At 51.5% G+C, this 13,617-nt stretch overlaps 7 protein-coding genes across 7 annotated transcripts; 4 read left to right on the top strand and 3 right to left on the bottom strand.

The window, feature by feature from the left end:
* Positions 1 to 8: 8 nt before the first annotated feature.
* On the bottom strand, positions 9 to 1,248 carry tim21. The gene is made up of 5 exons (XM_025680775.1): positions 813 to 1,248; positions 552 to 736; positions 437 to 491; positions 269 to 368; positions 9 to 214 (listed from the first exon to the last, which is right to left on the bottom strand). The coding sequence occupies exons 1-5, from the start codon at positions 1,137 to 1,139 to the stop codon at positions 129 to 131; spliced, it is 753 nt and encodes a 250-aa protein (XP_025541891.1). The 5' UTR covers positions 1,140 to 1,248; the 3' UTR covers positions 9 to 128.
* A 527-nt stretch (positions 1,249 to 1,775) lies between these two features.
* BO79DRAFT_243985 (ADP-ribosylation factor GTPase-activating protein) lies at positions 1,776 to 3,984 on the top strand. The gene is made up of 6 exons (XM_025685335.1): positions 1,776 to 1,949; positions 2,041 to 2,176; positions 2,236 to 2,419; positions 2,479 to 3,176; positions 3,234 to 3,551; positions 3,605 to 3,984. The coding sequence occupies exons 1-6, from the start codon at positions 1,884 to 1,886 to the stop codon at positions 3,631 to 3,633; spliced, it is 1,431 nt and encodes a 476-aa protein (XP_025541890.1). The 5' UTR covers positions 1,776 to 1,883; the 3' UTR covers positions 3,634 to 3,984.
* Positions 3,985 to 4,185: 201 nt separating this feature from the next.
* BO79DRAFT_280205 (uncharacterized protein) lies at positions 4,186 to 5,050 on the top strand (the record flags this gene model as incomplete). Its single annotated transcript, XM_025688038.1, has 1 exon — positions 4,186 to 5,050. The coding sequence occupies exon 1, from the start codon at positions 4,277 to 4,279 to the stop codon at positions 5,048 to 5,050; it is 774 nt and encodes a 257-aa protein (XP_025541889.1). The 5' UTR covers positions 4,186 to 4,276.
* Positions 5,051 to 5,552: 502 nt separating this feature from the next.
* BO79DRAFT_142041 (folic acid synthesis protein) lies at positions 5,553 to 7,049 on the bottom strand (the record flags this gene model as incomplete). Its single annotated transcript, XM_025678268.1, has 3 exons — positions 5,553 to 6,540; positions 6,594 to 6,802; positions 6,852 to 7,049. The coding sequence occupies 3 exons, from the start codon at positions 7,047 to 7,049 to the stop codon at positions 5,553 to 5,555; spliced, it is 1,395 nt and encodes a 464-aa protein (XP_025541888.1).
* Positions 7,050 to 7,899: 850 nt separating this feature from the next.
* BO79DRAFT_169143 (nitronate monooxygenase) lies at positions 7,900 to 9,505 on the top strand. Its single transcript, XM_025679466.1, has 4 exons — positions 7,900 to 8,069; positions 8,162 to 8,423; positions 8,491 to 8,992; positions 9,041 to 9,505. Exons 1-4 carry the CDS (start codon positions 8,057 to 8,059, stop codon positions 9,329 to 9,331), a joined length of 1,068 nt encoding a protein of 355 aa, XP_025541887.1. The 5' UTR covers positions 7,900 to 8,056; the 3' UTR covers positions 9,332 to 9,505.
* A 1,304-nt stretch (positions 9,506 to 10,809) lies between these two features.
* Positions 10,810 to 11,615, top strand: BO79DRAFT_280198 (uncharacterized protein; the record flags this gene model as incomplete). The annotated part of the gene is made up of 2 exons (XM_025688037.1): positions 10,810 to 11,258; positions 11,309 to 11,615. The coding sequence occupies 2 exons, from the start codon at positions 10,810 to 10,812 to the stop codon at positions 11,613 to 11,615; spliced, it is 756 nt and encodes a 251-aa protein (XP_025541886.1).
* Positions 11,616 to 11,703: 88 nt separating this feature from the next.
* BO79DRAFT_190887 (cytochrome P450) lies at positions 11,704 to 13,210 on the bottom strand (the record flags this gene model as incomplete). The annotated part of the gene is made up of 2 exons (XM_025680774.1): positions 11,704 to 12,202; positions 12,261 to 13,210. The coding sequence occupies 2 exons, from the start codon at positions 13,208 to 13,210 to the stop codon at positions 11,704 to 11,706; spliced, it is 1,449 nt and encodes a 482-aa protein (XP_025541885.1).
* Between the last annotated feature and the right edge of the window lie 407 nt (positions 13,211 to 13,617).

Here is a 13,617-nt window from a genome sequence, read left to right as displayed (position 1 = left end):
ACCTATGCCCGGATTCAGTTCTCCTATGGTATATTTTACACTCATAAACAGTTCACGTATATAATACAGTATTCATATTCGGGATGACTGCAGTCCCTTCATATGCCGGTCCAAATGGCGCTTCCCATCTACCGCCACTTGATACCAAAGATCTTCAGCGCCTGTCCAACACCAGGCTTCTCGCGCGCTTCTTCCAGCACAACCCGGGAATGTCCTGTACAAGTCAGTTCAACCCTCCCAAAATATCAAATCTATGAACCAAACATACCCGGCACTTCCAAAGCAAGAAGCTGATACTCCCAGTGATGCTCATTCAACGGCTTCATCATGTGCACGAACACCGTTCCGGAATTGAGCGGACCCTCGACCTATATCACAACCAATCAGTATACCACAACCAACCTCAAAGATTGTAGACGAGACGAGCATCACATACATGAAAGTTCATCTTCAGATGCTCGCGACCCAATCTATCCTGATACACGGACGTCCTATATCCCCATTAGCACCACACCTCCTGCCGAAAGGCATTGAATGTAGAATCAACATACGCGATAGGCCTATTCCTCGCCCACCTACTCCACGTATTCTCCCCATACGCCTTGATCTCCCTCCGATCACCTAGAAGATCTGTACACCGAGCATCATCCTTGATGCGCTCCACCGCCTTCTCAAACTGCCATGTCTTGCTATTCGGGGAAAAGACCTCCGTGAAGAGAAGGTAGAAGACTCCGCCCTAATCGCGACACACACATATATCAGCAATCACATTCCACATTACACACACATAGTGATTATTCAGCTGAACGAACCGTCAACACAGCCCCCGCAATAATCACCACGAAATTCACCGACTGCTGCGTCGCCCTCGCGACTTTCTCCCGCCCGCTCAACTCTCCCCACTCGTAGCGTCCATCGTCGGAGAGAACCGTCACGTTTCGTCGTTTCGGAGCGGCGCCTTGTGTCGTGGCGTATTTTCGTAAGAATAGTGATGATGTTGTTGTTGTTGTTTCTGTGGCTGTTGTTGTTGTGCTGCTGCGGGGAAGAAGACCAATGTGTTGGAGTTGGAGCCGGCGCAAAGCGGCACGGTTACTACTAGGTCGTAGTAGTAGTTGGTAGGGCGCTGTGGATGGGAGCATTGTGAGTGTTGTTGTTGTGTTGGTTGTTCCGGTTGATTTAGGTATTGTTGACTGTCATACCACAGGTCGTCCCCGTCGAAATCCAGCTGTTGTTCACCGCGGGATATTGGTATCATGAAATTATTGTCGGATGGGACTTTAGCAGAGAGAGCCGTGGATGATGGGCGTGTGGGGAATGGAGTGGGTCACGTGGTAAATCCACTTCCGGCGGTGTTTCAGCCGCGGATGTTTGCAAAGTTTCGGGTATGGATGGAGTAGTAGGGGTGGGTGTGTATTTGTAGTACGGAGGGTTAGGGACCAGGACGGGGTTTCTTTTTTGGTTGTTGGAATTTGTACCAAGTTGCTCGGGGATTTATGTCTGAGATGATATGTAAATTGAGTTATTAGATGAGATAAAGTATTCTGATAGAATCTAAAGAACACCTCATATAGTACGTCCTCAATGACAATGGCTGTGAACATCCTCGCCACTAGCGGCTGTTCTAGACGTACCACCCCCCCCGAAATCCAGACCTGAAGTTTAAAATTACCGGATCATCCTGCAAATCTGGCAGGGTCACAAAACGGGGCACTTCCCAATCCCAATCCGACCACGTTCGTCTCTCCCGCTTCGCCTTTTCGGATCTCCCTCTCCCTCTCTCTTCCTCCCCGACCTCTCCGTTGTGTCATAATCCTATTCCGCCTGCTGGCCCGCTCCTCTTCCTCTCCCTCGGGTCCTTTTCTATCATATTCAATTCGCCCATCATGAGTGCCTCCAAAACGGAGTCTCAGAAGATCTTTGAGAAGCTAAAACTCAAGCCCGCAAACAAGGCGCGCAGTGCCCCTCCCCGCCAGACTTATTATTATCATTACTATTACTCCGACCAGCCATTCTGACTCTTGCTTTTTTTGACCTCCACAGATCTGCTTCGATTGCGGCTCTAAGAACCCAACATGGTCGTCTGTGCCTTTCGGTATCTACCTGTGCCTTGACTGCTCGGCCAATCATCGTAACCTGGGCGTGCATATCTCCTTCGTTCGCTCCACCAACCTCGACCGTATGCTTCATCGCATCTCCTGACTTCCATGTCCGTCAGTGCTAATGTGATACGTGCAGAATGGCAATGGGAACAGCTCCGGGTCATGAAGGTCGGCGGTAACGAGTCCGCTACCAAGTACTTCCAATCGCACGGCGGTTCTGCCGCTCTCGCCAGCAAGGACGTCAAAGTCAAGTACACCTGCAACGCCGCCGTAAAGTACAAGGAGGAGCTCAAGAGACGCGCTGCGCAGGATGCGCAACAGTTAGTGGCCCCGGATTCTCTGCAAATCTTCCAGTTCTAATGCCTCTTGTTACGCATAGGTACCCCGGAGAGGTTGTGATTACCGATATCCCCGCTGGCACTCCTTCCAACGGCTCCAGTACCCCCGCCGCTGAGGATGACGACTTCTTCTCCTCCTGGGATAAGCCCTCCATCAAGCGCCCCAGCAACCCCCCTTCCCGTACCGGTACCCCTCCGGTTGTCAGCCGCACTGGCTCGCCCTTCCTGAACTCCGGCGCAAACGGTTCCCGCTCCAAGTCGCCCCTGTCCGCTTCCGACAAGGACAACTCTTCCCCTGCCCCTACCGCCATCCGGGCCAGCGCTGCTGTCCGTAAGACCCCTTCTACCACCACTGCGAAGAAGGGCAGCGTGTTGGGCGCCAAGAAGGCCCCAAAGCTGGGGGCTAAGAAGATCGGCGCCGCGGAAATTATCGACTTCGATGAGGCTGAGAGAAAGGCCAAGGAGGAGGCTGAGCGCATTGAGAAGCTGGGCTACGACCCCGAAGCCGAGCAGGCTGAGGCTGATGCTAAGGCCAAGACGACCACCACCGCTGCCACGGCGATCGCCTCGCCCACTCCTATCAGCCCTAGCAGGAACACCCAAGAACGCAACTCGGGCGATGTTGAGCGTCTTGGCATGGGAATTGGAAGACTTGGATTTGGACAGACTGTCGGCGTGAAGCCGGCTGCCCCGAAGAAGCCGGGCTTCGGTGCTGTTGCCCCTCGGTCTGCAGCTGATGGTATGCGACTTGCCTAGTTATTCTAGTGGTTAAGATGACGACTAACGATGTTCACAGATGAGGAGTTGAAGCAGGCCAAGTCTCGCTTCGGTAGCCAGAAGGGTATCTCTTCTGACGAGTTCTTCGGACGCGATCGTTTCGACCCCAATGCTCAGGCTGAGGCCAAGGAGCGCCTTCGTCAATTCGACGGCGCCCAGGCTATCTCGAGCAACTCCTACTTTGGACGTCCTGAGGACGATCTTCCCGTTGCCGATGATACCTACGGTGATCTTGAAAATGCTGCCAAGGACTTTGTGCGTCGCTTCGGTATCACCGCGGGTGATGACCTTGAGAACCTGACGCAGCTCGTCGGGGAGGGCGCAACTAAGCTGCAAGGTCAGTCTATACCCATTGTCTTCGCGGCGTACCCTTACTCACAGAATCTTTAGGTGCTATACGCAGCTACCTGAACAGCTAGATATGTGCGCGACAACTCACTGATAATCTTTCAATTCTTACCTCCGGCTTATCCTGACCCTTGTTAGCCAGCTTTCTCCTCGATCTCCTTCATCTGTGGCGTTTCTGTCTCCGTCTTCTATTCCCCTGATTAGTACCCTCATAAACAGAACTTTTCGACAACATGGCTGGCGCAGTGCTCTCCGTTTGCTTAGACTAGCTGGGTGCGCCAGGTGCCGTTTTCTGAAGTAACGGTTCAGGTTGGTATCGCTCGCATCCATGCTGCTCTTCTGCGTTAGTTGAAATCATTAATTGCCTTCCACTGAACATGTTTGGCTGCTTTGAATCCTTGTATATTCGTCGTTGAACTTAGTAGGTTACGAGTCTAGAACTGAATTTGTTAATGAAAAGCCAACTCCATTGCTTCAACATGCACGCAATAAGTATGTTGTTTACGTCGAACGTCTTCCGCGGTATACTGCACAGGCGCACCTTCCCTAGCCTCTCCTTCCATCTTCATCCAACCAATGCCTCATATATAACCACTTCATCTCGAAGATGTCTACCAGCTCCCGTCCTCGCTGCCTCATAACCCTAATATCCATACCTACCGCACACCCTAAACACCTTCATTCTTAATCCTCACCCACCCCATCTAAACCATCATGACCAGCCAAATCCCCCTCGACACCGAAACACGAACCACTTTCTACACCGGAAGAAGAACCCCCATCCAAACCGAAGTCCCCCTCCGACAAGAAACTCCTCCTCCTCCCTCTCCTCCTCCTCCACCACCACCAGATTCACCCACCACCACCTACCCCAAGCCGAGAGCCCCCTACCCATCCTGGAAAATCAGCCACGTCTGGTTCCACCTTCCCCCCGGCGCCCAAGACTTCCACGACAACAGCTGGCCACCATACCGGCACGGGCTCTGGATCGAGCACGGCCCCGCAGGCCGCGGCCACCTGCACCACGTCGTCGGCAATTCCTCTGACCGGGAAGGCCTAATATACGCAGTCAAACACCTCAAGCACCCCATCACCAATGAACCCACGTACGCGGGCGAGACCGTCATCGGCTATCTCAGCCCGGAACGCTACCCGGATCTCAAGCAGGCGTTCTTGACCTGTCAGCCTCCGTTACAGCAGAAGAAATATAACAGGCGCACGGATGTCACGGAACCCTTCGGGGTTGATGAGGATGGTCAGACGGTGTTTTATAGCCAGTATAGGCTGGAGAATTTCATGTTTCCGCCGTTGAAGCTGGATCGGTATTTTGTTAAGTTGCAGTTGTTGGAGAAGGTTAGGGAGATGAAGTTGAGTAGGTGCCAGGCCGGGGATTATGTCGTTCTTACTGGGTTTTTTCCGGCTGAGGAGTGGGATGAGCCTGAGGAGTTGGGGGTGGGGTTGGGTTCTGCTGGGGAGGGGGGTGGGTGATGGGTTGGTGGATTATCTTTTGGTGGATTATATAGGTTTCTGATGTGTTTGGTTCAGGTTGGACTGGTTTGGTGATTTATCTTGGGTTGTGGGGGAGGCTCCTGTTTGGGTTGGGTTATACCTGTCATTCGCCATTTGCTGTTTTGTTTCTTTGGATGACACTCATTCATGTGTGCTTTTGTTTGCTCGGCTCATAGCGTAGCTAGGATAGATTGCTGAATATATATTCTTTCATCTATCCACTTACCCCTCATGGCTTTGATATAGATGTGGATGTTGCCTGACTGTGCACTCATCATCACAGGATAATTGACTCAATCCTGCCAATAACTATCTACAATAAATAGTATCCGGGGTTGAACCCTTCCCAACGCCCAAACCAGCGGGGAAACCAATACGCCAGACCTCCTCCACCCTATACCCAATACATCTCTATCCCATCCACAATCCTATAGTTGAATATACAAACTCACAAAACTCCCACTTTTCACATCCATCCCCATCAAACAACCCCCCTATAAATCGCATCCGCCACCCTCCCAACCTGCCACATCTCCTTAACATCATGCACCCTAACAATATCCGCACCCCCCGCAACACTCGCCGTCACCGTCGCCGCCGTCCCCCAAGTCCTATCCTTGGCCTCCTTCACCCCCGTCAACCTGCCCACGAACCTCTTCCGACTCGGTCCCATCAACCACGGGAAATACTCCAGTCCCTCGATCTCCGTCCTTAACTTATTCAACTCCCTCAAGATAGTCAAATCATGAGGTTCGTTCTTCGCGAACCCTAACCCGGGATCTAGTATCATCCTCCACCGTCTAATCCCCGCTGCTTCTGCAGCGGCGACCCGTTCGAGGACTTCATTGCCTACATCTTGGATGATTCCGTTGGGGTAGTCGGTTAATTTGGTCATTGTGGAGGGAGTGCCGCGCATGTGCATCAATATGACTGATTTCCCGGTCCTCGCCATGGTAGGCAGCATCTCGGGGTCGAGGAGACCCGCCGAGACGTCGTTGATGATGTCCGCGCCGGCGGCGCAGGCTTCTTCGGCGACGCGAGCTCGATACGTGTCGATGCTGATGGCAATGTGGGCGGCCTCTGGGATGGTGGTTCGGATGTGTCTGATTGCGGGGATCACTCGGGATAGTTCTTCGGATTCGCTGACGGGGGTGGAGCCTGGGCGGGTGCTTTCGCCGCCGATGTCGATTATGGTGGCGCCGGAGCGGATCATGTTGTGCACGGTTGTGGTTAGGGTGCTTAGGTCGGTGGGGGAGTGCGTGCCGCCGTCGGAGAAGGAGTCGGGGGTTAGGTTCAGGATGGCCATTATGTGGGTTGGGCGGGAAGGGTTGGTGCTGTGGATTGGGGGGAAGATGGGAGATATGGGGGTTGTTGGGTGGGGGGTGGGAGATGGAGGTGGGAGGGTTTTGAGGTGGTGGAGGTAGCTTTGGGAGTGGCCCAGGAAAGGGGGGCGTTCGTGGGGGATTAGTCTGTTGGTGGTTAGTGGTGATTGGGAATAGAGAGGGGAAGGGGGAGGACGTACTGGCAGAGGGGTCGGAGGACAAAGTCGCGCTCGAGCATCAGTTTGTGCGGGATGTCGAGACGTTCATGCGTGAAGATTTGCTCGTCGTACAGGAGGATGTCCAGGTCAATTGAGCGTGGGCCTTTGTCGATGAGCTTCTTCCGGCCGAGGCCTAGCTCGATGGCTTGCAGGGTGTCCAGCAGTTCCATGGGGGATAGGCTGGTTTCGACCTGTGGAAGGTTAGGGTTTGATGTGTTGAAAATGGGAGTGGGCACGTACCTCGCACACTCCATTGATGAAGGGGTCCTGGTCGAGGACGTACATCGGGGCTGTCTCGAAGAGGGAGCTCGTCCGCTTGATTCGGATGTTGGCGCGCTCCAATTCGCGGCAAGCAGCCTCGATCATATCAATGCGGTCTCCGACATTGCTGCCAAAGGCAATGAATGCCCGATGGGTGGAGGGATGTACTCGATCCATGCTGGGGTTGAATAGATGTGCTCGGCTGGTTGTAAGCTTGCGAGTGTGACACAGGGGCTTTAGGATTTCATGGCGGGATCTCCTTGCATTGATGCCGCTCAATGTGCCTCTGTTGAGACTACTGGTGTGCAATGGCTCTGATAGTGAGTTAGTCCAGCTCTAGATACTACACATGCGAACCTTGTGAGCCAGGTCCTATCCACAAAAAGATCTATTGTCCTCATGAATAGGGTGGTCACCAATGGTAGCGAACAACGAGCAGGTTTTGTAGCAATTGCATATATAAGAAGCCGTACCAGATACAGATGAGTTTCTATAAGAGTTAGACTGTGATATCTCTAATCTTATCAATGAAAGACCTGCCTTGCTACCAAACTGCCAAATGATCTGCTAAGAATTGATCCGCCTCTACATGGTTGAGAATGCAGCAGGCTTGTGCTGGGGAACCGACAAGCGCGGACAGCTGATGTCAAGGCGACAGCATTGCTATGCCAGGTCACCGTTGGCTTAAATCTCATACTTTCTGCAGCAGCCACGGAGCTCAGAAACGAAGTGCTGAGGCGAGATCTACAGCGAATCCGGAATGAAAATACGTCATGCGCGGGCCGTGCTACTCCCGTCACCTGACTCCGGCTGTGACAGCCTGAGGCGTGAACAACAACTGTTTACTAGCCACACTTCACCAGCCACACGACTAATCATAGGCTAACTGAGAATAGGCAAGGTGTGGTAACCCCGCAACGGGAATCAGGTGGTTCGGCTGGAAACTCGGGGTAGTCAGCCGTCAATAGCCTGATCCATCACACGCCCTGGACCGAGGCTCGTGCTGGTCACTCTTTGTCCTCGGCTTCTCCAGCCCTGCACACTTACTCCTTATAACTGTGCTTGGATACCCTGGGTCTCCGCATCCCTTTTTTACTTGCTAACTGACATATTACTACCTTGTACCTAATTTTTGGTCTCCGATCCACCTGCCATCCATCTATCGTCTCTTCATATACTCCAAAATGGCTTCTCCGCGTGAGTTCCTCGCCACCGCCTCTTCATATGCACTATGCAATGCGCCGGCATCCTCGGGGATATTGAATGCTAATGAAATTCTGCTCTTGTAGAAAAAATCCGTACTACTCTTACTGATCTACTCAAGATCAACCACCCCGTCTTCCTGGCGGGTATGAACGTGGCCGCCGGCCCCAAGTTGGCCGCCGCGGTCACCAACGCGGGTGGTCTGGGAGTTATTGGAGGTGTTGGATACACCCCCGACATGCTCCGTGAGCAGATTGCGGAGCTCAAGAGCTTCCTGAATGACAAGAACGCTCCCTTTGGTGTGGATCTGCTGCTCCCCCAGGTCGGTGGAAGCGCCCGCAAGACCAAGTGAGACACCCATGTGATTGTATGACAAACGGAAACCCAAGATGCTAATCCGCTTTCTGTTGCTCAGCTACGACTACACTAAGGGCAAGCTCAACGAACTTGTCGACATTATTATTGAAAGCGGCGCTAAGCTCTTCGTCTCTGCCGTCGGTGTGCCCCCCAAAGCTGTCGTGGACAGACTCCATGCTGCAGGCATCCTGTACATGAACATGATCGGTCACCCCAAGCACGTCCAGAAGTCCCTCGATGCCGGCGCGGATATCATTTGTGCTCAGGGTGGTGAAGGTGGTGGTCACACTGGCGATGTTCCCACTACGATCCTCATTCCTACCGTGGCCAAGCTGTGCCAGGGCAAGAAGAGTCCCTTGACTGGTCTGCCCGTGCAGGTGGTTGCTGCCGGTGGCTTGTACAATGGCAACTCGGTGGCTGCTGCCTTGATGCTTGGCGCTTCGGCCGTGTGGATTGGTACTCGCTTCATCCTGGCTGACGAGGCTGGTGCCCCCAAGGCTCACCAGGAGGCTGTCCGCACTGCTGGCTTTAACGACACAATCCGCACTATTATCTTCACGGTAAGTGCAACGAAACACTACATCTGATTCATATCCTAACTTCTTTAGGGCCGCCCGCTCCGTGTCCGTAACAACGAATACATCAAGAACTGGGAAGAGAACCGCCAAGACGAGATCAAGAAGCTCACTTCTCAGGGTATTATCCCGGCCGAGCACGACATGGAGAACCTTCCCGATGATGTTGATGACGAGACCCTTGAGAACGCTCGCCCCTTCCTGATGGGCAAGGTTGCTGCTGTTGTAAACGAGAAGAAGCCTGCCAAGGCTATTGTCGATGAGCTTGTGGACGATGCTGCTGCTCTGTTGCAGAAGGGCAACAAGATGTTGGCCAAGTTGTAAACTTCTCTCATTCCAGATACCATTTGCATGCATATTGTCAGTGCCAGTTTAAGACAGTTGAACTGTTCATGATTCCATCCATTCATACTTCTCCCGAATACCAGTGAAGCTGTTTTGGCAATGCTTGCTCTTTTTTAACCTAGCTATACAATAAGATTCTAAGCTCAAAAATATTTAACACACTTATAGCCAATGAGTATCATACTCATCAATTAGACCTCTACCACCCAGATAATACGGATAGTACTACACCTCAATATTCTCAGATAGGCACTATGCCTTCTGTTCCCTTCACACTGGTCCCTCGCATCATCTCATGAAAGGCTGTTAGTCTCCTAATACCTACAAATAGCCGACGCCTGCAACCGCATCATACTCCCGGTTACACACAGACGATCTCGACGTCCATCGCCCCAGACGGAAATCTAAGGCAAGGGAGTACCCACCACACAAATGCCTGTGCCACTTTCCAGTAAGGCCGGATATACAAAATTTGAATCCGCTGTTGCACAAGTGTTGAACTGCGAGATCGTAATAATAACCTAGTCGGGCCGGCATTGCAGCTCGGGGTAGAACTGGTATGTGGCTTATAGAGCGCAGGTAGATTCGGGCTATGGGACAATGCCAGGATTTAGATTTTCCGCGGAGATTTGGTATGTGAGATAAGAGTGCTAGTGACACAGACAAAGAATGGGCGTTGGAATGTCTCTTTGCTAAAAGTAGAAGCAGCTATAATGAAGTTGATCTAAGCTCATCCCAAAAATCAGGCTATCGAGGCCGTCATGTGGGGAGAGCGGGTCTCACGGTCTCATCCTTCCTACCACTAACTTGACATAATCCGACACTCTTGAGAACTACTGTATACTATCGTTTTATTCCACCTCCACGTCTACCATTGGGAATTCCTGCTTGCCATGGCCCGATCCGCAACTTCATTTTCAGCTAACACCCTGCAAACAGACTACATGGCTCTGCAATCCAAGGAAACCTGGTATGACAGCCGCTTCCAAAGTATATTCCTCGCTACTGTTGAATCTTGAAGCTTCATCCGGTCTGAGCTTCATCATAACCAGTTTTTGAGTGACTGGTTCCAGGTTTGTCGACCAATTCGCAGCGCCGGGTGTTTCTACCCTGCACATCTAAGGGTTACTCTCAAGACCGAACTTGCAAACTCGATGAGCACTCTTGAGACTAGTATTGACTTGCCTGGAACTCAAAGGGGCTTCTTCTCCGAGACTTGATTGATATTTACGCCCAAGCAGATCACATATCACTAGAAGTGGACGGTTCATGATGTTCTTGGATATACTTCGCCACTACTGGTAGGTCATACCATTAGGTCATTTAAAAGTAGCCGAAGTAAATTCTGACACTCTATTTCTATCTAGGCCTCTGTTCATCCATCATGATATCTCCTATACCAACAGATTGTCATCTACACTACATCCACTTGCAAAGCTCAAGAACAGACAGATACAATGAGCGGCATCGGCCATTCGGACAATATCCCCTCTACTGGAAAGCCTGCACTTTTCAAACTGCCAGATAAAGGCGACTACAGCTTGGGTGCCGAACCGCCTTCTGCATCCAACCGTCTAACATACAATACCGATGACGCTTCTACTCTGGAGCGGTTCAAAATCCGCGAGCTCTGCGAAGGCTGGCCTCTTCACCGCGATGCCTGCGAATGGTCTGATCTGAGGGAAATATTTGATCCCAAGGCCTTCATAAATATCAGCTGGCAGCAAAACTACCGGGACAAGGCCATTGATACTTGGGCTGAAGGATGGGCCAAGGGTGAATTTATTTGCCATCGGGTTCTGGGTCACGCCGTAGATATCAAGGGTGATCGTGCCATCGATAAAATGAAGTGTACAATTTCCTGGCGTTTTGCGGATGAGAATGGCGTTGAATGGGATAGCGACTGGTACATCTCTCCCATCTCCGATATGAGCCTACTAATATGGATGGTTTTAGTGACTGTCGCTTTGGGTACTTTTTGAAGAAGCAGCCGCAGGGATGGAAAATCCTCTGCAATCATCCAATTTATGAGAAGGATAAATGTGTACCAGTGGACCCTACTCGACCTCCACATATTGACCATGAGTCTCTAGCTAAGGAGCCCAAAGGCTACCGGTTTCTGGCTTATGGTATGCGCCGGCTAGGCTATCCGATTAAGCAGAATCTGCCCCAGTTGTTTGGCAAAGAGCGTGACATGGTATACAAGGAAATGGCGGAGTGGCTGGATGGTAAGGATATTGATTTCTCTAAAGATGACTTTTGACGTGTCTATTCGGTGCGACATATCATTCATGCATCCTCAAACACACGTCTATAATGAGCTATTTCACTCTTGGTGAGTGTATGTCGCTTCACTTGCTGGCGAACTGTATCAAAATCTCGTGCTCTTTGACTTTGGAATTGAACCATTCTTTTATCTCAATTCGGTCCTCCATAATCGACGCACCACGCAGCACATCTTCTTTGACCACTGTGAAAATAGCCATGGTGACTTCATACATTGCCAACGACTGGGCAATACATGCTCTAGTCCCTTTGCCAAACGCAAAGAATGCCGTGAGCATTTCGTCGTCCGCGTTATCCCAACGTTCAGGAAGGAAACGATGCGGCTCAGGGAACACGCTGCTATCTTGATGCAGCTGAAAGGCCGCAACTCCAACACTCGTACCGGCCGGGAAATAGTAGTCACGATACTTCCAGCCTCCAGCCGGAACTGAACGAGGCAGGCGAATTGGATTGGCCCAGGAAAGACGAAGGCCTTCTCGGACGACGCCGCGCAGGTACGCGCACGCGGTTGGATCCTCGTCGTTTTCAATACTCTTCATGACTGCTTGTCTGAGACGATCATAACTAGAGGAAAGCCCAGTTAGTGACATTGGTGTACAACTCTGGCCTGGTTGCTACTCACACATTTGGGTGTTTTGCAAGATACCACATGATCGTCGCGGTGTTCATTCCCGTGGAATCTGTTCCTGCAAAACAGACATCTTTGACTTCGATCTGAGACTGTGCTATGGTCGACTTCTCCAACAAACGGCTCTGATAGCTTCCACTTTTTGGCGCCGCTGCCTGGACAAGCCTTCTGGCGTACTGGTCGATCAGTCCGTGCGACTGCTCTACATTCTTGGTCGTGCTCCAACGCTCAATGACCTCCGTGATAAAACCACCTATTTTCCCCGGCACGATATTGAAATAGGCACCTACTCCAACGAAGGAATCCACAAACGGCGATGCCGACATTGACTCTGAATCCTCCGTGATGGCGCCGTACCTCTCGTGGAACAGATACGTACTTACAGCGTCAATTGCCATGGCACGCGTCACATTAAGCACGTTTACTGGTCTACCAGTACGCGCTTCAGCCTGCAATCTTTTCGCGAAATCGTCGAAGACCTCGCGTAAGGCTTCTTGAGAGTTGCGAATTGATGCCGTAGAGAAAAGAGGGGCGACAGCTTTCGCTCGTGTTGCTCGCTCAGGCAACGTCAGACTGGAGAATATGGTCGTGTGTCCGTCAATGTCGAACTTGGAATATGCTGATGTCTTGGGGAAACCACCGCGAGCAACGTAGATTGGCTCCAGCGCATCTTTATCAGCGATGTCGACGTCATTGGGAGCGACTCGTAAGACCGGACCGTATTTGCGATGCAAATCATATACTACTGTACATTCATCGCCGATATATGTGTGGTATGCTAACCATAGCGAAGTGCAGGCTGCGAGCTTAGGACCCGGTACGGATGATAGAGGATGAAGGTAGATGCGATAGAAGCATCTGCAGAATATGGCGCTAGAAATTGCGAGGACCACCAATGATAGCGATTGGGCTATGAGCCCTTGTAAGTCCTCAATGTAAGCCATTGTGAGGGGTCAAAAGTGACTTTGAATCATGTGGGCGCTGATTGTGATTCACCGATTATATAGTAGGGGATTGGGTAGTACGTACCCCGCAGGTTAGTTCACCACGATCGGAGTCACTAGCAGCTGAGTCATACTCCGACCGCGCTGCTGGCTCATTCAGACGAAAACTACAGGTCGAAGGCATGTCGGAGGGTCCGAAATAGCAATAAAGTTACTCCTTTGATAGGCCCAATGCCCCTTGCTGAAGATGCGCGTCCTGCCAATGGCGGTTCTCCAACTCGGTATGTCACCGGTCGATCCGCTGATAAGCACCACTTGGCAAGCTGAGCTGCAGAGCCAGCCGACAGACACGGTACATTATCGTCAAGAGCTTATCATGTTGTCCCGACTGGATATATAGCAGATAT

Source organism: Aspergillus costaricaensis (assembly GCF_003184835.1).
Source record: "Aspergillus costaricaensis CBS 115574 unplaced genomic scaffold BO79scaffold_8, whole genome shotgun sequence".
Lineage (NCBI taxonomy): Eukaryota > Fungi > Ascomycota > Eurotiomycetes > Eurotiales > Aspergillaceae > Aspergillus > Aspergillus costaricensis.
This window is presented reverse-complemented; position numbering and strand designations above follow the sequence as displayed.

Bases quoted from the DNA above. Each gene is read 5' to 3' on its own strand.
- BO79DRAFT_169143 (XM_025679466.1), top strand. The intron at 8,424-8,490 runs GTGAGACACCCA...TCTGTTGCTCAG, and splicing joins GGAAGCGCCCGCAAGACCAA to CTACGACTACACTAAGGGCA. The intron at 8,993-9,040 runs GTAAGTGCAACG...TAACTTCTTTAG, and splicing joins TCCGCACTATTATCTTCACG to GGCCGCCCGCTCCGTGTCCG.
- tim21 (XM_025680775.1), bottom strand. From the start codon at position 1,139: ATGCTCCCATCCACAGCGCCCTACCAACTACTACTACGACCTAGTAGT. The intron at 737-812 runs GTTCGTTCAGCT...TGTCGCGATTAG, and splicing joins TTGCGGGGGCTGTGTTGACG to GGCGGAGTCTTCTACCTTCT. The intron at 215-268 runs GTATGTTTGGTT...TGACTTGTACAG, and splicing joins TCTTGCTTTGGAAGTGCCGG to GACATTCCCGGGTTGTGCTG.
- BO79DRAFT_243985 (XM_025685335.1), top strand. From the start codon at position 1,884: ATGAGTGCCTCCAAAACGGAGTCTCAGAAGATCTTTGAGAAGCTAAAA. The intron at 2,420-2,478 runs GTTAGTGGCCCC...TGTTACGCATAG, and splicing joins GCTGCGCAGGATGCGCAACA to GTACCCCGGAGAGGTTGTGA. The intron at 3,552-3,604 runs GTCAGTCTATAC...CAGAATCTTTAG, and splicing joins GGGCGCAACTAAGCTGCAAG to GTGCTATACGCAGCTACCTG.